At 51.1% G+C, this 19,828-nt stretch overlaps 8 protein-coding genes across 8 annotated transcripts in view; 4 read left to right on the top strand and 4 right to left on the bottom strand.

Moving 5' to 3' along the window:
• The first annotated feature begins 2,729 nt into the window (after nt 1-2,729).
• On the top strand, nt 2,730-4,665 carry BU24DRAFT_394904 (Pkinase-domain-containing protein). The gene is made up of 2 exons (XM_033525234.1): nt 2,730-2,972; nt 3,035-4,665. Exons 1-2 carry the CDS (start codon nt 2,875-2,877, stop codon nt 4,632-4,634), a joined length of 1,698 nt encoding a protein of 565 aa, XP_033382187.1. The 5' UTR covers nt 2,730-2,874; the 3' UTR covers nt 4,635-4,665.
• Nucleotides 4,666-5,494: 829 nt separating this feature from the next.
• On the top strand, nt 5,495-6,611 carry BU24DRAFT_494240 (uncharacterized protein; the record flags this gene model as incomplete). The annotated part of the gene is made up of 2 exons (XM_033534030.1): nt 5,495-6,458; nt 6,508-6,611. 2 exons carry the CDS (start codon nt 5,495-5,497, stop codon nt 6,609-6,611), a joined length of 1,068 nt encoding a protein of 355 aa, XP_033382186.1.
• A 2,129-nt stretch (nt 6,612-8,740) lies between these two features.
• On the top strand, nt 8,741-9,933 carry BU24DRAFT_394903 (metallo proteinase; the record flags this gene model as incomplete). Its single annotated transcript, XM_033525233.1, has 2 exons — nt 8,741-9,057; nt 9,113-9,933. The coding sequence occupies exons 1-2, from the start codon at nt 8,838-8,840 to the stop codon at nt 9,931-9,933; spliced, it is 1,041 nt and encodes a 346-aa protein (XP_033382185.1). The 5' UTR covers nt 8,741-8,837.
• A 485-nt stretch (nt 9,934-10,418) lies between these two features.
• BU24DRAFT_394898 (glycosyltransferase family 4 protein) lies at nt 10,419-12,572 on the bottom strand. The gene is made up of 3 exons (XM_033525232.1): nt 12,085-12,572; nt 10,886-12,015; nt 10,419-10,822 (listed from the first exon to the last, which is right to left on the bottom strand). The coding sequence occupies exons 1-3, from the start codon at nt 12,390-12,392 to the stop codon at nt 10,620-10,622; spliced, it is 1,641 nt and encodes a 546-aa protein (XP_033382184.1). The 5' UTR covers nt 12,393-12,572; the 3' UTR covers nt 10,419-10,619.
• A 125-nt stretch (nt 12,573-12,697) lies between these two features.
• BU24DRAFT_494237 (uncharacterized protein) lies at nt 12,698-14,081 on the top strand. The gene has a single exon (XM_033534029.1). It carries the CDS (start codon nt 12,810-12,812, stop codon nt 13,914-13,916), a length of 1,107 nt encoding a protein of 368 aa, XP_033382183.1. The 5' UTR covers nt 12,698-12,809; the 3' UTR covers nt 13,917-14,081.
• On the bottom strand, nt 13,962-14,492 carry BU24DRAFT_248484 (uncharacterized protein). The gene has a single exon (XM_033522347.1). It carries the CDS (start codon nt 14,361-14,363, stop codon nt 14,007-14,009), a length of 357 nt encoding a protein of 118 aa, XP_033382182.1. The 5' UTR covers nt 14,364-14,492; the 3' UTR covers nt 13,962-14,006.
• BU24DRAFT_424876 (uncharacterized protein) lies at nt 14,390-15,496 on the bottom strand. Its single transcript, XM_033528607.1, has 2 exons — nt 15,049-15,496; nt 14,390-14,928 (listed from the first exon to the last, which is right to left on the bottom strand). Exons 1-2 carry the CDS (start codon nt 15,284-15,286, stop codon nt 14,684-14,686), a joined length of 483 nt encoding a protein of 160 aa, XP_033382181.1. The 5' UTR covers nt 15,287-15,496; the 3' UTR covers nt 14,390-14,683.
• A 747-nt stretch (nt 15,497-16,243) lies between these two features.
• Nucleotides 16,244-19,828, bottom strand: part of BU24DRAFT_434746 (dDENN domain-containing protein) — a gene marked incomplete at both ends in the record, with an annotated part of 5,738 nt that continues 2,153 nt past the window's right edge. The window contains 3 exons of the mRNA XM_033530046.1: nt 16,244-16,932; nt 16,985-19,084; nt 19,205-19,813. Coding sequence (XP_033382180.1) covers nt 16,244-16,932; nt 16,985-19,084; nt 19,205-19,813 — 3,398 coding nt within the window. The remainder of the gene's footprint in view (nt 16,933-16,984; nt 19,085-19,204; nt 19,814-19,828) is intronic.

Raw genomic sequence — 19,828 nt, 5'->3', positions numbered from 1 at the left:
AATCTGTTGGCCCTGCCCCATTTGGAGCTTTGGCATTGGTCGGTGGAGGTAAAGGTAGGGTAATGTGTAAACAGATTGTCGTACGAGGAACGTTGGGGCTTATTGCGGGGGATTGTGGGACCGAAGATAACACTCCCGATGGACAAGCAACAACGAACTTGCCTAGATCCCAAAGGGTGACCAGTGGTTTTTTTCTCTTTTTTCTCTCCAATTGGAGGCTGATCTAGGTGGCTAGGTTTCTTAAGCTAACGTGAAAGGTTTTCGTGGAGGAGCGTGGGGAAATTCGCAAACGCCATGTCGAGGCTGGACTGTCGTGGGCCGCATACCATATCGAATGGAAGGATGCTGCAGAAATGACGTTCGACCGTCAGGTTCCTAGGTTCTTTGAAATTCTTCTAGATTTTCTGATTTTGCACCTTAGGAGAGAGAAGAAAGAAGAGCTGCTGAACGCCAGAATTATGCTGGTCATTTGATGATAGGTTCGAACGATGATAGGTGAAGTTGGTACTTGATTGATAACCGGTATACCTTATCTAGTTAGTCTTCAGCGCACCCGCTCTCCAAGTGAATAGACCTAACGGGTAGTCTCTTCTCGGAAGGACCCAGATCTCAGGTTCGAGATTCGACGGGCCCGTCCTAGGTTGAAGCCGCAAGGTAGCGAGTGGGAAGGCGTGAAGGGCAGCGTGGCCGGCGTCGTACCGTAAGACAGAGCTGACAAAACGGATCCTTGCGGGTTTGTCTCCGCGGACATTGCAGATTGGCGTTTTTGGAGCACCCGATGATCTAGGAATTGGCCAATTGTAAAAGCTGGCTGAAGGAACAGCATCTTCAGGGTCAAGCATGGCGCATGGAGATTTCGAAGCTTCGGAGGCCGGGCGGATGGGATTGACGAACGAGAAATGAAGTGACTTCTACGCCGTCCCTAGATATAGCATTGCCAGCGCTAAATCCCCAGATTTTCCAAATAGGCCATCGGATATGGCCCTTGGGGATGTGTTTCATGCACAGAATTCGAAGACTCAATATGCTTAGCTGATGCCGCGAGATCTGCTCTAGACTGTTGTAGCGCTTCACCGTTGCGAGAAAACTCTTATGAATGACTACCTCAGAACATTGTAGTGGATATCTCTCGGACCACTGGGTGCGCCTCGGTTCAAAGATTAGCTTCTCCCATCCAGTCCGTTGGGAAGAGCAACAGTTGATAACCGGGAAGGAAGGCATGTGTTCAGCACGTGCAACACTTCGCGGATTAATCGGATGCTCTGGGCCCTGATACCACGAGGTTCAGCCAAGTCTATCTCGAGCATGCTAGTGCGGAAAGTTTAGTACTGCAAGTAGATAGCTAACCGGAAGCGGGGTATATGCCAAAATGAAAGCGGAGGGCTGTTGCGGATGTGGCCGCTGCGAATCACAAAAGATGGAAATGTCGTCCGAAAAGGAGGCCCTGCGTTCATGTATTGCTTGCTGATCAGTTCCTTGCGTCAATTGTGGAAGCGACAATTGCGAATCTGATGTCAGATCGATGTTCTGGTATCCTTGCAGAAGACATAAAGTAAGAAGAAGCCTGCGATCAGCGGTGGTCTCCGATGAAGATCTGGAAACGCAGCCGCCACATGGTAATGCTTCACTTCGATTGGCAAGGAGTCGTCCGATACATGCCGTTCGCGTCATGGAGAGTGCGGTCGCAAAGGACTGTTGGCTCGTCGGCTGAGTCATGAACAGCCTGAGATATGGAAAACCCTCCAAGGTACGAGTAAAGGTGTATGCCCAAGGATCTGATTGTAGCATTCTCTGTAGAGCCAGTCATGAGGATGGACAAATTGATAAGAACAAAGAGGTCGAATTCATGTGGCTGGGCTGGTTTCTGTCTTGCTCAGTGGTTTTGATGTGGCGTTTACCAAAGTCAGTGATGGTGGGGAACCACTGTGAAGATTTCCTTCAAGCGGCATAGAGCTAGAGGAGTTGCATGTGAAAGGCGTGGGGTTAGTAGGTGTTCTAACTGAGAGAGGCATAGGATATGTAGACTTCTTGATATCCATGATGCTGCTCACTGAGTTTTCATCCGTGGCAGAGGCCGAAAATGACTGATTTGGCCTTGCGGATATCAACATCCAGAAGGTCTTATCCGATGGGGAAAGTTTCGCATTCCTACTTTCTGTTGAGCAGACTTAATGTCCTTTTGTTTTGACACTTACACAGAACAACTGACATTTGCGACTTCAACAGCACTAGCAAACTCGTTGAATCGTACGATTATTTGAGTATTACCCCAGATGCGGGAATAACTAGATGTCAATGTTAGGCAATAGATTGATCGGGATCGTGCCATCTATGAATGATGGAGCTGACCCCTTGGCGGAGTGAGGTTCGATGAGAGTGAGGAAGAATGAGGAAGGTGAAGCGATCAAGAATGGCGGTCTCCAGTGGCTTCCCCTGCTTATTTTTACATCGCACCTATCATTTGCGAAGGTGCTCGTCTATCACTGCAAGCAACCACGGAACGTCCGTACTTCAGGCACATGCTCAGCCAGCTGCAGGTCCACGACCTCCGCGGAGTGGTTCTTCTCGATGACGATGACAACGATGAACGAACCAGTCACGTGACTGGATCTTGCTCAATGCGGTTGCCGCGGCGATCCCTCACGCGCGTTTATTTGCAAGCTTGGCTGGCTCGTGACTTCGCGATTGAGCTAGTCGCGACAACGCGACTTACCTTATCGAAACCTCACTGGAGTCAGTCGTCATCTCTTTGACAAAACAAGATCGAACAGACAATATCCACTTTACATCTTCTTGTTTGTTGCGTGAAGCCACCACTGCCATAACAATCTCATTATCTTTGAAGAGCGTGCCTCCATCTGTGTTCAGTAGAAAATGGCGCCGGCACCTCCAGGCAGTCAAGCAGCGCCACTACCATCAAATCTGCCCTTTCGCCTTGTTAGCAAAACAATTGGCCAGGGCGCATATGCCTCGTACGTATCTGACGACCTTGCAGTGTATGAAACTCGGTTACTTACCTCGTCTCTTGTTGTAGAATTCGAAAAGCTGTTCCTCTCAACGCCCCGAAACCCGTCATTGCTGTGAAATTCATCAACAAAGAGCATGCCTTCCGCATGGGACGCCTCGGGCCTAAGCAGCTCAAGATGGAAATAGTCTTACATCAGCATCTGGGGAAGCATCACAACATAATCCAGTGTTTGGCATCCGGGGAAGATACCATTTGGACCTGGATCGCCATGGAGCTCGCCGATGGCGGAGATCTCTTCGACAAGATCGAGGCAGATGAGGGTGTGGGCGTGGATATTGCGCATTTCTACTTCACGCAGTTGATAAGCGCTGTCAGCTTCATGCACTCAAAGGGTATTGCACATCGAGATCTTAAACCGGAAAACGTGCTATTGAGTGGTGACGGTGACTTGAAACTTGCAGATTTCGGTCTCGCAGCTCTCTTCAAGAAGGACGGACAATTGAGAATGTGCAACACCGTGTGTGGTAGCCCACCGTATATTGCCCCAGAGATCGTCAGTGGGCGAAGAAGTAAAAGAAGAGATTTGCTGGACGATGGATACGCTGCAAACATTTGTGACATCTGGAGTTGTGGCGTGGTTCTCTTCGTTCTGCTTGTGGGAAACACGCCATGGGACGAGCCGACGCAGCAGAGCGAAGAGTTTAGGGAATACGTTGCTACTAATAAGCAAACCACGGACCCGCTTTGGCATCAATTACCACAGGATATGTTGTCTCTGATGAGAGGAATGTTGGAGGTGGATCCCAATCAGCGCTATACCCTAGAGCAGATTCGCACTCATCCATGGTTCACGAGGAGAAACCCATATTTGACATCGAGTGGGAAAAACGCCAACCCTGTGGGACTCGCAACACAAATGCTTTCGCAACTACGAATAGACTTCTCTCAACCTCCTTCTGCGTCACAACGCGGATTCTCGCAGGATTCGGACGCAATGGATATTGATTCAGCACCACATCGGTCCCGCGCAAACCCTACCAATATCAACATGATTTCCTCCACTCAGCCCGAGACCCCTATCGCGGATACGCCATTTGATTGGGAGCGCCCACCGCGTCTCAGCTCACACGACGGTATCTCAGCATCTCAACCGTCGGAGCATAACCAGCGCCCTTCATATGCGACTCAACAGCCCATGCTCTCACAGTTTCCGTCAAGTACGCAGGACATCCTGTCTCAAGATCCGAGCCTTACGCAGTTTACCACCAATCCATCTGTTCCCATGACCTTAACTCAAGCTGCCCGCCACTTCAAAGATGTTTTGCCCAGCTATTCCTTGGCACGATTTCTCTCCCCACTCAGTCTTTCCGCACTCATCCCTCTCCTCACGGATGCTCTGCACAATCTCGGCATCCCTTCCACGCCAGCGGCAGAAGAACAACTAGCTCAGTGGGAGCGTGATGGAGAAGCAAACTTGAGGGTCAAGATGGCAGATGGGAGAAGACAAGGTCTAAATGGTCACATTGTTATTGAAAGAGCCATTATTGGTATGGATACCATGACCGAAGTCCGGTTCGTTAAAGCGAGCGGAGACCCGCTGGAATGGAGGCGGTTCTTCAAGAACGTAGTTTGCTGTGTTGCAGACGTAGTTGTTAGGCCTAATTAGAAAGATTTCATGATACCAATTAAGTATAAAGACTGCATCTCCATCTCATTATTTGCACTCTTACCGTGGCGAACTGGCAATCGGCAGAACAATGATAAATCAGTCATTTACAAGACATCAGGAATTTAGTCAGCCTGTTCACTGAAGATCCAAACCTCGACGTTCTTCCAGTGGTGAAGGCTATTAAGCTCAACCAATCATTTGAACCATCAGATTCACTTCACTTCACTTCACTTTCCCCCCTGGGAAGCACTTCTATTGGTCTGTCACAATACCAAAGCTCGCGCCTACAATGCCATAACCCGTTGTCATTCAGGCTGCCCTTGGACGCTCTTTCTCTCTTCGCTTCGACACCAGCACGAGTCGATCTCAAATAAATTCAGGGTCGCGACCACGATTGAATCTTCCAGCTCCTCTCGGCACGTCGGTCGCGTGTTGACCAAATCGTATCCTTATTCACCCTCTTCCCTTGCACACAACCCTTCCATCAATCGAACCACTTTGAATCAGTCGCTTCGAATTCAGTCTTCGCAAGAAGGGCAAAACGCCATCAACGGTTATGCAACGAGTCGATGAGACCCACTCAGGCAGGGTTAGAGGCATGATTCTTTGCCTGCCCAGTCGGAAATCAATGCCTTCGTCGTCAGTCCTTTTAAAAGATGTTTCGAAGGTGAGCTTCCTTGTGCGCTTTTCTTATGCATTCATCAACCTGACAAGCTGCCCAGACATACTTCCCGTACTTTTCGTACCCAATTGTAATAATAGCTTGCGATTCAATCAGCCACACCTGCCCCAGAGTGACCTTTTTCCCAGTCGTCGTTCTGTCCGGAGGGCACCTGCAAGAGGCGCGGTCAAGCGCTATGAAACTTATTTGGCCGGAATACTTGTACTTGAGCCAGTCCTGGACTCTGGAGGAGACATTACTTGAGCAAAAGACTACTGAAGCGCGGTGGTTTCCTCAGGTATACCTCGATTATACATCGTTGAGGCCAGGCAATCAGCTTTGGGTTCGCACATCTCAAGCCTTCACCATCGAGTTGGAATACCTCCTCCCATTTCCAATACCTGTTAACAACTTTCGATATTCGCTCCCCAACCCACCCATTCGGGTCCACCCAATTTCAGTTAATGGACTCGCGGTTCTGGCGCAAAAACAACGATGCCACCCCCTCAACCGGCAGGCAACACAGATGGAGAGCTTGGCGGATCCATACCAGGTCCAAGTTGGCCAGATCTATCGACTCCCCTCCGTCACAAATAATTTAGCTCTTTGTAGCGCACAAGCGCAATCTTTCTTCGAGAGACCTCTCGGCCAGCCCTTTCTCGTCATACAGATCCGACCACGACGCAGCTCCCCATCTGAGGGGGGACAAGGCCTACCCATCGTGCGCGGTCTGGCTCTCACAAGTTTCCATAACCAGCCGATCAGAAATCACTACCATCGTCAAGACCGTAAGACTGCCTGGATACGCAGACAGTACATACCGGTAGAAGGAAGCGGAACAGAGAGCCACGACGAGATACCCTATGCACAGCTCAGTGAAGACAGTGCACAGCTCAGTGGCAAATGGTATATCAACGTCATGCGCCACTTTGACATTACCTCCCAAGAGCTGTGTGCATGGACGGCCGAGGGTACGAAACCTATTCGAATCTGGAACCTGGACGAGCTGTGGAAGTACTCGACGGCCATGAGGGAAGTCGGAAAGAGAAGGTTCAAGGCTCGATCGCAGGGAAAGGACCAGGATATGGTGGATTTCAATGTCGACTGGACTACTGAGAATGGATTGCCAGAGGTGTTGGGAGAGTACAGGAGCGATTCGTGTATGGATGGTCAGTCAACTGACCATGGGAGCATGGTTGATTCAGTCAGCTCTGGAGATCGGAACGGAAGACTCTCGTAAACAACGGATTCGAGATGAACAGAAGGTCGTATTCGTCAACAACGCTCGTACGCCGACGCCCGCAGGCCGATGAGCAATCATGGTTCAACCATCATTAATGGTTGGATACCGAATTTGGCTGGAGGCTAACCATGGAACAGGGTCGTGAAAACCCTGTAAGGTGGTAATTGTTGACGAAGAGGTTTAAGAAAACTCCAATATTGCAGAAGTATTGGCTTTGGATGGGAATTAACTAAGAATTGTTCGTTAAGGGTTAGAGATCATGCTTTATGGGATAGCGGTCAAGAAAAGATGGTATTGGTAAACGAATAGACACGGTACAGTAAGGGTAGAAATTCAGTCATACTCCGAAACAGGAGCATCTTGGGTTAGAGGGTAGCCTCCACTTTTATCGTTGAATCACTATTAGCAATCGATAAACTATATTAACTCTCCTTATCTTGACCATTCTGACTGATGCAGATAAATCTCCCCTTGTTCATATTGTCCCAGTAAACCCCCTTCCACACAGAGTGAGAACCACACTCTCATTGCAACCCCCACCGGAACATCTATACAAAGGCCATCTCTCCTCGCTACGAAGATTGATTCATTATAATGCACTCATTCAACGCTAATCACATGGAATCTTTATATTGCTAACTTCAGCGTAAGACCTTGGTGATTACTCTCCTGTCCGAGGGAGGATATCTCGGACACGAATATCCCGAGAAGAGCGGAAGGGAGTATATCAAAGAACCAAGAGCATGACTAGGAGATTGATCAGATGATAGGCATTATTGCAAGAAGCCTTGGTCCAATGAGGGGTAAAGTATGTACATCTTCCGGCAAGCTCGCAGAGATACAACCAGAGATCCGGATAGGATATATGTCCGCAATTGACGATATGCATAGTCTAATTACTGATGCGATTGATCACACAGTTCGATGATACGCAGAATGCTATAACTTAATCTTTCGTTGTTCATTCAAACTCGATGCAAAGCAACTGATGATTCCCCATCGTCGAGTACTTGATTACTATCCTGAAGCAATCTTTACGTGTCCCGCTCCGTACTACCATGCTACCCTGCTACCCTGCGATCATACGCTGGTGTTACTGGTCAGCTCATCGTTGTACGGAATCCACCGACTGTCTTTCAATTATTAAAGTGGTAAACAATTGTTTTAGCCCGGTTTCTCAAGCGTCCAGCATCCCCAGCGTCTTTCCACCTGCCCCTCAGAGTCTCGAAGCGAGATAGACCACGATGCGGATGAAGAGTGGACAATTGAACATGACTTTGCATGGCATCCGGGGCATTGAGAGCTGTTCACTGGATAGAGATTAAACTGCGTTGCATGGGAGGCCATGCATTTCGTCCAGGCAATGGCGCCACTAAAAGAGGCATATACAACGATCAGCAAGGCCGACAAACGGAATAGGCAAGCGTATAAGGAGAATTACTCTAGGAACATTTATCTTCTGCAGCCGGGGTGGGGTGCAGGTGCCAACGACCAGGGGGAAGCAGATAAAGACACCCGTCTAGATAAGTTCGAAGCGCAGTTATCGCTCGAATCACATTTAGATTTCCATGGGATTCATGCCGGATTGCCGTGATGTGTAGCGCCCAGGCTGTGATGAGCTTAACAAAATAGCGTCGGCTTGTCTCCTGGACGACTTTCTAAAGGCGGAAGGTCGAAAGTCTACCCGTTTGCGGGGGAGGATGGACAAGCTCAAGGATGATAAACAGTCGAGGGCGCTTCGCCAATCATCGGCCCGTCCCGATTCCTGGTGTTGTGTAAAGAATGACTTGCTTGAAACCCTCGTTTGCCGATGGTTCAGGAAGGTGATGAGCGATAGGCGATAGTCGATGGCTCTAGACTACGTGATACCTGTTTCAAGCCCCTGTCAGCAGCATTTGGTGGGATTGGTACTGTCGTCGAAATTGCCATGCGCTTCTCGTTGAGTCGGAGGACAATAGATTAAATGCCACACTGCGAAAAGCAATTAATTCTACGGACATGCCTATTCAGTGCATGTTGTCCCATTGTCGATGTTTGTGCCGTTGTTATCGTGCAACACGTATGGGAAACCTACTATATGCCACAGACGCACGAAATTGAAGCTTCCTTTTCTTGACCTATCCTCCGAGGGGGAAAAACAATTATCACGAACTGCTTGATCAGGATGAGGTTTCTTCGTGTATAAAGAAGATGGACAATCTCCATTCTTCGAAATGTTTTCCATCAGCATCGACATCGACATCGACATCAACGCTTCTCAATTCCCACCAGATCTTTGTGATTCAGCCTTGTCAAAATGAAGTTCTTCACCCTCACTGCTCTTATTGCATTGGCCAATGCTGCCTCCATCGATCTGTCCAAGCGTTCTGATGGACTTGAGGTAAAGCTTGAATCGACTGGTAACAGTGCTGTCAAGGCCAAGATTACCAACACCGGATCCGAATCAGTCAAGATCCTCAAGACTGGATCCTTCCTTAGCAAGGTCCCGGTCGAGAAGGCTACCATCTTCTCTGGTAGTAAGTGGAATCTTTAACGAAGACAGGGGATTGAGTGTTGCTAACCACTCTACAGGCGAAAAGGTCGAGTTCCAGGGTGTCAAGCTTCGCGTCGACATTACTTCTCCTATCGCCGAGAATGACTTCCAGATCATCAAGGCTGGCGAGACAATTGAGGCCTCATGGGATGTTGCTGAGGTCCACGACCTTTCCAAGGGCGGTGCCTTTGACGTTGTTGTCTCTGGTAACCTCAACACCGCAGCAGTAGACTCCACCGAAATCACTGGTGTCCTCAGCTACAACTCCAACACCGTCTCGATCGACGTCGACGGAAACGAGGCTGCCTCCGTCCGCCACAACTTCAAGCGGTCCGCCGTCCAGTCCGACTGCACCAGCAGCAAGCGAACCTCTACCGTCAATGCCCTCTCCAACTGTGCCAGCCTCGCCCGAGCTGCCTCCGCAGCCGCCTCCTCCAACACTGCCAAAGTGCAGGAGTACTTCAAGTCCACCAGCTCCAGCACCATCTCCACCCTCCAGACCGTCTTCAACCGCGTCGTCTCGGAGTGCTCCTCCACGACCTCCGGTGTCTCCAAGACCTACTGCGTCGACAACTACGGCTACTGCTCCAGCAACGTCCTCGCCTACACCATCCCCTCCCTCAGCCTCATCACCAACTGCAACTTGTACTTCTCTGCCCTCCCCGCCCTTTCCAGGACCTGCCATGCTCAGGATCAGGCTACCACCACCCTCCATGAGGTCACCCATCTGTCGCAGATCAAGGGCACCGACGACCTCGGATACGGATATGCTGCTGCCACCAGGCTTTCCACTGCCAGTGCTCTCAACAACGCCGATTCTTATGCCCTTTTCGCCAACGCTATCTATGTTGGCTGCTAAGCGACTTCAGATCCGGCACGGTCAGACATGGCATGATGTGGTGAGGCGTGTTTGGGGATGGAGACTATTATATAAAATGCTTGTTTACGCACATATCAGTGAAAGTGGGTTAAAGAGATATGTAGATAAGATTAAAATGCAAACCTGCTTGTTGTCTCCTCATGAATGTCTCTCACCATAATGATTTCTATTTCTGTGACAACTGTGCAATCAAATCGCTATTCAAGACTGGTGGGAGGGGCGATTATCTTTTATGTCATGGCGACTTTAATGTTAGAGTAATAGTCGTTGTTGCCCACTTAACAGAATTTTTTAACAAATAGCGTCCATGACGGAACCATGTCTATCAACCGGGTCCAGAGTTCAGTAACGTAGTCGGTCTTGATTGTCGTGGCTGTTGGTATGTATAGAGCACATGTATGCGTACATGACCTTGATGTCAATACCTGCGAAGAGTTACGTAGAACGTAGGACAGGCAACATGTGCTAAGAGTCCGAGAGTTAAATAGTCATTTTCTGTAGCATGCAATATCTACCTTACTCTACGCAACTGCATATGCCAATCAAATTAAACTCCAAGAATGCTTCGCAACAACCATGACCAAATCCCACGCCCATAACAATGGAAAGAATAAGAACACCCTCAAGCAGAACGCCATGCACCAGTTCATTATGTCTTTTTGAGTCTAATCCGAACTCTTCGTCCTCGCTACCTGGAGTAGGATGAGTTGGTCCATATTCGCGATCCACTTCTCCGCGAACCCGCGGTCCGTGAAACGGTTGGCGGACTTGCGCGCACGACGTCGCATAGCGAGTCGCTCTTTGCGTGGGAGCGAGAGGGCTTTGCGGAAGCCTTCGGCGTATTCTTCAGACGTAGAGGCGTGGAAACCTGGTTGATTACAAGTCAATATCAAATCTTCATTCTGTAACGCAGAAAAGGGGGAATGCTCACCAGTCGGCTTTCCGTCGATTGGAACCACGATGTCGAGTTTTGGTCCTCCAGAATCATTAACTACGCTGATGAGACCTGCGGCTTGATACTCGACAACGCCGATGCCGAAATGCTCGTTCCACATGCTGTTCACACCAATGCTAGCACGTCGCATCCAGTCCAACATTTGCGGCCAGGTAGCGTCACACACGAACTCGACATGTTCCTTGATGTGGAGCTCATGCGCAAGCAGGCGGAGGTTATAGACACGTGTAGCATCGTCGGGGTCTCGCACCGAGCCTATCAATACAAGTTTAGGCGTCTCTTTGGGGTATTCGGGAAATGAGGGGTTCGACGACAACAAGGATGCAAAAGCTCTCAGTACGACTTGGTGGTTCTTCTCCGGTCGAAATTGTGCGATGTAGATAAGAGCGGGCCCTCTCTTCTGCTCACTTTCCTCATCGACCGGGACATCCCTTTCGAGCTCTTCGACCGCAACCGGAGGAAAGACGACATCGATGTCATGGTCCGTGGTGCTGTTTCGTCGGTTTCTGTAAGGACCCCAGAGTGTTTTGATGTGCGATTGGGTCCAGGTGGAATTCGTCATGACTACATCTATGCAGCTACCCATGACGCAGTACAATTTCGCGAATAGGCTCCAATACTGTCGCTTGGCCACACCACGATACCCGGCTCCCTGTCCAGTGTGAACACCCTTACCACCAACGTCGAGAGAATCCAGCATATCGGTCGAGATGGTAGGGTAGTGGACGTAGGCACCCGTGGGTACATTGGGGAAGAAAAGCGAGCACAGAGCGACGGCAAAGGCATAACCCATAGTATCGATGAAAATGTCGGGCACAAGCAGGGAGAAGGCATCGTAACCGAGGATCAGGGATCCGATCGACTGCCCCAGAAGCGTGAAGCGAGGCCAGGTGCTGCTGAGGACGTAATGGCGGGTGGTAAGGTACAGGAAGTGTACGGTCGGAGGGTGGAGGTGGATGTTGAAGCGCTCCTTGACTCTCTTAAGAATCGCGTCTTTGTCTACATCGTGATCCCCAGTATACACCACACACGTAGCTTCTGGCCATCGTTTCTGTGTCGCGCGGATAGCTCCCCAGAGAACACGCTCGCCGCCTCCTCCGGCATTGCTATATCGTTCATAATCTTAGCATTCGGCTCCCCCAAGTTGTTTTCCGTATGGAGCTCTGGAAACCTACCAGAAAGGATGAAAGAACCCGACGATCCCGTTCCAGTCCTTGTCCGCCTTGCCCCCGTTCGCCGCGCTGCCTACCGCAGACCTCTCAATCTCCTCCCAGTCATCCTCCTCTTTGCTCTGTTTGCTCGACGACTCGTAGGCTTTTTGCTCAGTCGCTACTCTCGCAAGTAGAAGCTCGCGCCGTGTACGGGAGGATCTCCGCAGGTAGTGTCCTGCCAGCTCCCCCAGGGATCGCAAGGTCGGAACGAAGAATGCGTATGCGAGGACTACTGGAGCTAGGAACGAAAGGAAGAAGTATACAACGCCCATGACTGCGCCTAGGAAACGAGAGGAGGGGGATTATGATGGAATGATGGAAATCATATATGCTGTCCCAACAGCGAGCCAGCAAGCCGTACTCAGGATATGGTAGGCCAAAAAGATCTAGGCAGCAAAGTTTCGAGGGCGGGATGTACTATGACAATGTAGTTAGTAGTAAGTAGTGCGTAGGTGGTCATTGAAGCCCTCCACCGATCACATCCACGAACCCGACAGCCCGGCACCAGACGTGGCCCTAGCTCCCCACCTCCCGCCGTCTCTCCTCCGAAACCTGACCTCACATCATAAAATAATATCTCCGCCGACACTCTGCGTAAACACACTTCATCAATTGCACCTCACCGCAACTCGCGCAATGCGCGCCAACAGCAGCAACACCTCAACACAATCACCACTACCGCCTTCACCATGTTAACATCACGAATACTGCCCCCGTTGCGGCACCACACCCCGCAATTGGCACAACTCCGCCAAACCACCACCAGATTTCCCGCAAACACCACAACAGCGACCACCACCTCACCACTCTTCCGCCCTCTCGCCCGTCGCTCATTCCACGCAACCGCACCCCAGAACAGCGCCCTCGACGCATGGCTATACCTCCCGCACGAGCTCCTCCAAACCCTCCACGTCGCACTGCCCTGGTACGCCGCGATCCCAGTGTCCGCGTTCCTGGTCCGCGGGCTCCTCGTCACGACGCTGGGCTCGCGGTCGCGGTCCCTGACGTCGCGGTACGTGGCGCTGCACCCTCTGCGACAGGCCATCGGCGTCAAGGTGCGGGACCAGATGCTGCGGAAGGGCGGGATGCGGGGGCCGCGGGAGGCCAAGGTCGCGGTGATGAAGGCGATACGGCGGGAGACGGGCGCGCTGGATCGGCGCTGGAGGTGTACGCTGCTCGGGTCGTTCGGGTGGACGCTGCTGCAGTTGCCGCTGTGGTTTACGATGACGGAGGTTGTGAGGAGGATGGGCGGGTTTAGGGATGGCTTGTTGAGGATGGGGATGAATGCTTTGGGGCTTGCGGGGGAGAACAGCGCTGGTGGTGATGCTGCTACGGCGGCGGCGGCGGCGGAGCTGGCGGGGAGTTCGTATCCGAGGGATATCGTGGCGAACCCTTGGTTCGATGCCACGCTGGGACATGAGGGCATGCTGTGGTTTCCGAGTCTGCTAGACGCGGACCCCCTCGGCGCGCTGTCGTACGTCGTGTCGGCGCTCATGTTTGCGAACGTGTACGTGACGAAGAACACGGCTGGGAGCGTGGGCACAGAACCCACTCGCTTTCAGCGCATGCTGAGGAGGACGCTGTTGGGTGTCTCGCTGGCCATAGGTCCGTTGTGTACGGACCTCCCCGCGGGATTGCTGCTGTACTGGGCTTCGAGCACAATGTCCGTCATTGCGTGGAACCAGTATCTCGACTGGAAGTTCCCGGTCGTAAGGAACTTTGGTGCGTGCAAGAGGCCGTTGCTGTTGATGCCGCCGCCTAAGATCAGATCGGGGGGACGGAGCCCTGCCACCTAAGAAATCTTGAATGAAAACAAAGTAAAAGAAAGAAAGGACAAGCCGCCTTGTTGTACAGATAATTGTAGATATACATCACCCGCCATCGTCTCACCCAGGTGCCAAATCTGCCCACCGCAGAAAGGGGGGAATAAGACATAAAGTAGAAACAAAATATAAACATACATACCCCAAAGCTAGGCAAAGCAACCCATAAACCAAAACTATAAGAGGTACGAGTCCCTGACTCCCAGCCTTGCTTCCTTCAGGGGCCTTTGTTAGTTGACTTTGCAGAATATCGAGCATTCTGTTCCATTGGGAGAAAAAAAGGACGACTGATCGTACTGTACTGCACTTTGTTCTTGTACCTGTTTTATATATATATACATTTTTGGCAAAAACGTACAAAGAACAGCCTGTACCGGACCGTTCGTATCGAAAACGAACAAAACTCCCTTCTTCTCTCATCTTCCTTTAATCCCCAGACCTTCGATCAGAAGAAAAAAAAAAAAGAGGGGGAAAAGGGTTGATCGGTTGAATTGTTTATCGATTCGAAAGTTCCCCAGAAAATTGATCTAAAAAACACCCTAGATTTGCTCCCAAAAAATAACACTGAAAATCGGACGGTCCAGAAAAAGGATTCGGTTTTACTTTTTCATTCTTTCTTTTCTCTTTTGTACAATTACCCTCGTCTTCCCCAACATCTCATATCCTCGCTGCATTCCATGTCCAATGATCCTCCTCTTTATTTCCCCGTCACACACACGCAACACCTCCACGCCAATCCCTTACAACATCGCCGCGATGGCGCCCAATCCAGCGAACAGCGCAGCAGCGCTTATCTCGAGCTTTCCAGCAGCGCCGGGGGTCTCAGTGGGGGCAGAGGTGCCGGACGCGGAGCCGGTCTGGGCGGGAGAGTTGACGTTGTTTCCGCCGGTGGTGGTGACGGTGGCCGAGGCGCCGGAGGGCTGCGCGGAGGAGGCTCCTGTGCCGGTGGGTTTGGCGGATCCGGTCGAGCTGGAGATCTTGGTTTCTGTTGCAGTACCCGTGTTAGTTCATTTGTCATTCCCCATGAATCTTCGTTTTCATCTTTGTCGTTTGATATTGCTCGTGGGAGCGGGTTGGGGGAGTGGAGGGGCGAGAGAACACGTACCGACTTCGACACCGGCCTTGTTGCAGATGTCTGCGAAGGCGCTCAGTGCGTCAGAGGTGGCAGCGCCGCAGTATTCCTGGATCTTGGAGGTGGCATCCTTGCTCTTGCAGACGGCGGAGATATCAGAAGGGGACTTGTAGGTGTTGACGGCACCGAGAAGGCAGCCTGGAGGGGAGGCAGCGCTGACGACAGAGGCGACGGCGGTGAAGGCGAGGAAGAGAGTGGTCTTGGAGAACATCTTGTGAGGTGGTATGGGTCGGTTGTTACGATTCGAAGTGGTCGAACGATGGGGAGATTGTAGATTTGATAGGTCCTAGGACGGTGGTGATAGAGAGCGTCGGAAGGTAGAAGTAAAGAATAAAGTAAGGTCTTAAAGAGTGACTATTGAAAAGGGTTTCAAAAGAGTGTAAAAGAGAGTGATGTCGGGAATCCGCAGACTGGAATGGTCAAGTAAGGTGAGTTGAAGTTGAACGTCCCCAGACTTGGGCAAAGGGGCAGCCACACCAACAAGACTTGCGGCCCGTGCATTGCCAAGGCGGAAACGGTCTTAGCGTTTTGGCACGTTTTGAAACTGCACGTGACCCTGCTTATATGCAGAGAGAGTCGTCCACATATTGTGGAGATGCGAAACATTTGAGCAAAGAATGATCCGCAAATGCATGGGCTGTCTCGTGCATCCATGCATTTTTAGAAATTCGGTGATCACTGCGTACACGCATTGGAAGGGCATGCATGATAAGTTTTGAGGTTGATTTTCTTCGAGCTTATGGCTCCAATATACTTCTAAATGCGAGCCACCCTTCTCCACATTCCAGATATTATACAAGAGACCTTGTCCGCGTATTTGTGCAGATGATTGGCCCCACTTCTACTATACTGTGAATCCGCCTGTGCTACAGGTGTGAATGTGTACAGAAGCTCGAGGCTCCCGTGCTGTGTCTTGTACAATAACGTTCTTTGTTGTCCCAATATGCGGAGATTTATATTCGTTCTCCCGGAGATGTCAGAACAAAACCCCCCCAAACCCCGACCGGAAATGCTGAGAAATTCATGCTACCGAAAGCGGAACCTTACTCCAATGGCTCCGTCGCTAGTAGTGTACAATGCAGAAGTGAAAAGAGAATCGAATAAACGTGCCGTGCCAGGTATGAGTGTTTGTGGCGTGTAGAGGTCGTTGCAGATGTGGAGAGTGTAATCATGAGGACGATGGTGGTGTCTTGGGCAGAAGCGCGTTGGGACCGAGCATGGAAGGAATAGGTTTGCGCCTTGCTTTAGACTGTGGGATGCGCGGAACACCTTGGATCACGCGGGGTTCTTTCATTAAAGTTGGATCCAATTTTGCTGGGACTGGAAGAAGATTAGTCGACTGTAGCGAGTCAAAGGAGCGAGGAAACTTACTGCGCTTGATGATGGTCCTGTAGTCGCCAGGGAAGCGCGAGCTAGGTGGATTTGCGGCCGCGGTACGCCAAAGATGATCCGTCGTGTCAGAGAGGAAATCAACCTTCGCTTTGTGGAAGAAAGACGACTTCCCACGATTGCGCTTAGCAAGAATAATCTCATCGAAAAGCTTGATCGAAGGGTCATCAGGGCGTTTGCTCTCGCGTTCATGAATGAATTCGTTCAGGCCCTGTGTTTGCTGCAACATGACCATATATTGCATGTTCTCATTAGGCATGCTTTTCATGAATTCGTCCATCTTGAAATGGTATATAAGACCGGATTTCTTTTGGTCGCCACTTGCAGGGACAAGGTAGCGCCGATATGTGTAAAGGAGACTGGCGAAGCAACGCACGAATGATGCGCGCACTTGATCCGGACGGAAAGCAGCCGGACAGACAAGGCTGATGGTAGGCGCACAGCGGCGGTGAGCATATGTACTACACCCTACTGATTGTTAGAGACGTGATAGAAAATCTAGAAAGTCGATTCATCTTACCTGAGCAGCGATACATGCCCTCATCTGACTTCTCTTCGCAGACGGAACACGCGGCTTTGTCTTCATAGTGTCTCCATTGCAGACAATGGCCTTCTTGCCAAAGAGTTGTATCTGTGTTGCGCACCGGCTGCATGGCCATTCCTGGCATGATGGTAGATGCTGCAAGCGTGGACTGCGCGTACACCGAAGGTGCGTATGCAGATGGTGCATGGAGTTCATGACTCAAAGAAGACGTAGACATGCTAGGTGCATGTCCAAGGAAAGGTTGACTTGGACGCCGCATGGTAGGTTTACGGTCAAAACCAAACTGTCGTTCTGCTCTTAGAAATGCTGTTATTGACCATGGGAAAGAGGTACTTACGGAAGAGCTCCTCCTGGAGGCAGTCTCAAAATGACCGGATCGCTTCTCACGTAGGTTCGCTTGGAGAGCAAATGCCGAGTCGCTGCGAGAGATAGGTGTGCTAGGGAGTGGAGGGAAAACCTGAGAGATCGGCGATACCCTTGGAGACGGCGGGGAATGTTCAAAGTTCTTCACCGTGGTCGCTGTAGATGGCCTATCGTTCCCACGGCTTTGGGCACTCGACTGCAAAAATGCGTTATATATCAAGGGACGTGCGTTTGTTGGTCCATAAGAACCGAACGAGGTCGAGTTGAGTCCAACATAGGTCGAGATTGTGTTGGGATGTGCGCGATGTGAGAAAACATTGGGGTTCTCTGAGCAGAACGCATCGTGTGGGAATGACCCTATAGCATATGCTGGAGGCCCGGTCGGCACACCAAAACGCGTATGATGGGGCGCAGAATGCTGAAGCAAGGCAGTGAGCTTCCGTCGCTGCTGGCGTGGAAGTGCTACTGGTGCGGGGCCATTGGAAACAATGGAATCGTTGTCTAGATCTACGAGGACGTACTCGTCGTCAGGATAATCCGCGGGCTCATATCTCCGCTCGATGCCAACAATGTAAGGACATGGAGCCTCAATAGTTTGTACCAGACGGGCTGGCAGCACCGGAATGAAGACACCATGCCACTTGAAAGGATATATCAAATTCGTTATCGCCATGCTGGCGAGATGCAACATGGCTGTATGGGAGGAGAGAAGGATGATCCTGGACTCCTGTAATACATATTCGAACAGAGACACGATGTTGGGGATCGAGAGGCAACGGAAGAGGCCGTAAATGTCAATGTTTCGTGAGCCGGGTAGCTCGTTGACTGCCTCTTTTCGGGCATAGAGCCGTAGTTCTCGCACGGCGACTTCGACCTGCGTAATGGAAGTCATGGGGCTCAGTGCTTCAGCGCAGAGGTTGATGACATATCTTTCCAGGGGCTGCCACATGCCAATACGTGGAGAGCTTGGGGGGATCCGCATCACGACACCGTCAGTCATTGGGACAACGACTGCTTTCAGCCATTCCTTCCAGAAAGGCGTCAGGCTTGCATCTCTACCCATCACGCCATAGGCGCGAGGGATCCAAAGACCTGTGTCGCCGTCGGTAAGGCCTTCAATCTTGGAAGCGGCACCATGTCTGACTGGGCGTAATAAATCAGTCATGAGGCCGATCTTCTCCTCTACCGCGCTGATCTCTTCCTCCAAGTTCTCGCGCTCTTCAGACTCATATGCGATGGTCGGAAGCATCGCTAGGAGGCGCGACAATTTGGCTCTCTCTAGCGCGAGTCGCTCTCCCAAGCTACTGGCAAGTTCGCGCTCCTCTGCATTCATGTGCAATCTCCTCCATTCTTCGCATTGTCGTTCCAGTCCCTCCGCGGCGGTGAGGTTCAGAGGCAACCAAACAATCATGCAGATGCCGTACAGTTTAGAATTGTCTCCATTTGTCATGGCGAATCCATGCCACGAGGTCTTTGGCCGCTCGTCGGACGACACGACGTTTACATCGTTCGGGAAAGCGAACATGGGTACATAATCCGGGAACGGGTGTCTCCTCTTCATTTCCTCGACCATGTTCTTGGGTGGGTAGCGATCTAGGAGAACGGGCTCGTAGCGGCGGAGTAAGGGGTGCATGTTCGGCGATTGGTTAAAGGGCTGCGGCGCTGGAATGACCGAATTGTACCCTGACAGCCTCTTGGAGGTCCGTACAGATGCTGTGCTCGTATTAGAGTTTCTGAGTTACAAGAAATGGAATGCGCACCACAAATCAGGAGCCAACGATCAAAGAATCTCGATGCACGTTGCCGAGCATCGATCGATCAAAATGGACTTACCTTGTCGAGCCATGGAGGGCTGTCTTTTCAGACTGCTCTGCATGGTAGAGAGACGGCGCCGAATGCTGCCGACACCGGCTTTGAGATTTCCACCTCCATCTTCGGGGGCATGCTGGATGCGCTGGGGTTTCGGCCGTGAGCTCCGTGTAGGGCGGTTTTGCTGCGCAACGCCGGCTGCGGTGAATTGGATCTCCTCCAGAAAGGTATCACGTTCCGAGGCGAACTTGCGCAAGGCATTGTCGAAATCGACGTCGTTGAGGCCAGAGCCACCGATTTGAACGCCTTTGATCGTGGTGCTACTCCGGTTACTGGCTGATTGTTTAGGTTCTGGACCAATAATAGTGCCGACAGAATTACGATTATCAAAGCTTAGGCGCCCGGACTTTCGCTTGATGCTGTCGCCATTGGATAGACCCTCCTGGCTCTTTGGGCGTATTGGGTCGGTTTCGAGAGCTCGATCCTCCTCAATCGTCTCGTCAACATCAATGGCAGGCGGGGAAGACAACGGGGAAGGAAGGCCGGTGGGCTGCAGGCGCTCGTCGTAAACCTGCGAAGATTCGATGCCAGATATGAAGAAGTAGTCGGCGAGTGGGGCGGAAGAGCCGTCGCCTTGGGGTTGGTGTT

Source organism: Aaosphaeria arxii (assembly GCF_010015735.1).
Source record: "Aaosphaeria arxii CBS 175.79 unplaced genomic scaffold BU24scaffold_6, whole genome shotgun sequence".
Classification (NCBI taxonomy): domain Eukaryota; kingdom Fungi; phylum Ascomycota; class Dothideomycetes; order Pleosporales; genus Aaosphaeria; species Aaosphaeria arxii.
Note: the sequence above shows the minus strand (reverse complement) of the source record. Positions and strands in the feature narration are given on the sequence as shown.

Coding starts and splice junctions, on each gene's coding strand:
- BU24DRAFT_394898 (XM_033525232.1), bottom strand. CDS start 12,392: ATGGGCGTTGTATACTTCTTCCTTTCGTTCCTAGCTCCAGTAGTCCTC. Junction 12,016..12,084: donor GGGTTCTTTCATCCTTTCTG/GTAGGTTTCCAG, acceptor TGAACGATATAG/CAATGCCGGAGGAGGCGGCG. Junction 10,823..10,885: donor AATCGACGGAAAGCCGACTG/GTGAGCATTCCC, acceptor GTAATCAACCAG/GTTTCCACGCCTCTACGTCT.
- BU24DRAFT_248484 (XM_033522347.1), bottom strand. CDS start 14,363: ATGAGAGAAGAAGGGAGTTTTGTTCGTTTTCGATACGAACGGTCCGGT.
- BU24DRAFT_424876 (XM_033528607.1), bottom strand. CDS start 15,286: ATGTTCTCCAAGACCACTCTCTTCCTCGCCTTCACCGCCGTCGCCTCT. Junction 14,929..15,048: donor CAAGGCCGGTGTCGAAGTCG/GTACGTGTTCTC, acceptor GTACTGCAACAG/AAACCAAGATCTCCAGCTCG.
- BU24DRAFT_494237 (XM_033534029.1), top strand. CDS start 12,810: ATGTTAACATCACGAATACTGCCCCCGTTGCGGCACCACACCCCGCAA.
- BU24DRAFT_394904 (XM_033525234.1), top strand. CDS start 2,875: ATGGCGCCGGCACCTCCAGGCAGTCAAGCAGCGCCACTACCATCAAAT. Junction 2,973..3,034: donor GGCCAGGGCGCATATGCCTC/GTACGTATCTGA, acceptor CTCTTGTTGTAG/AATTCGAAAAGCTGTTCCTC.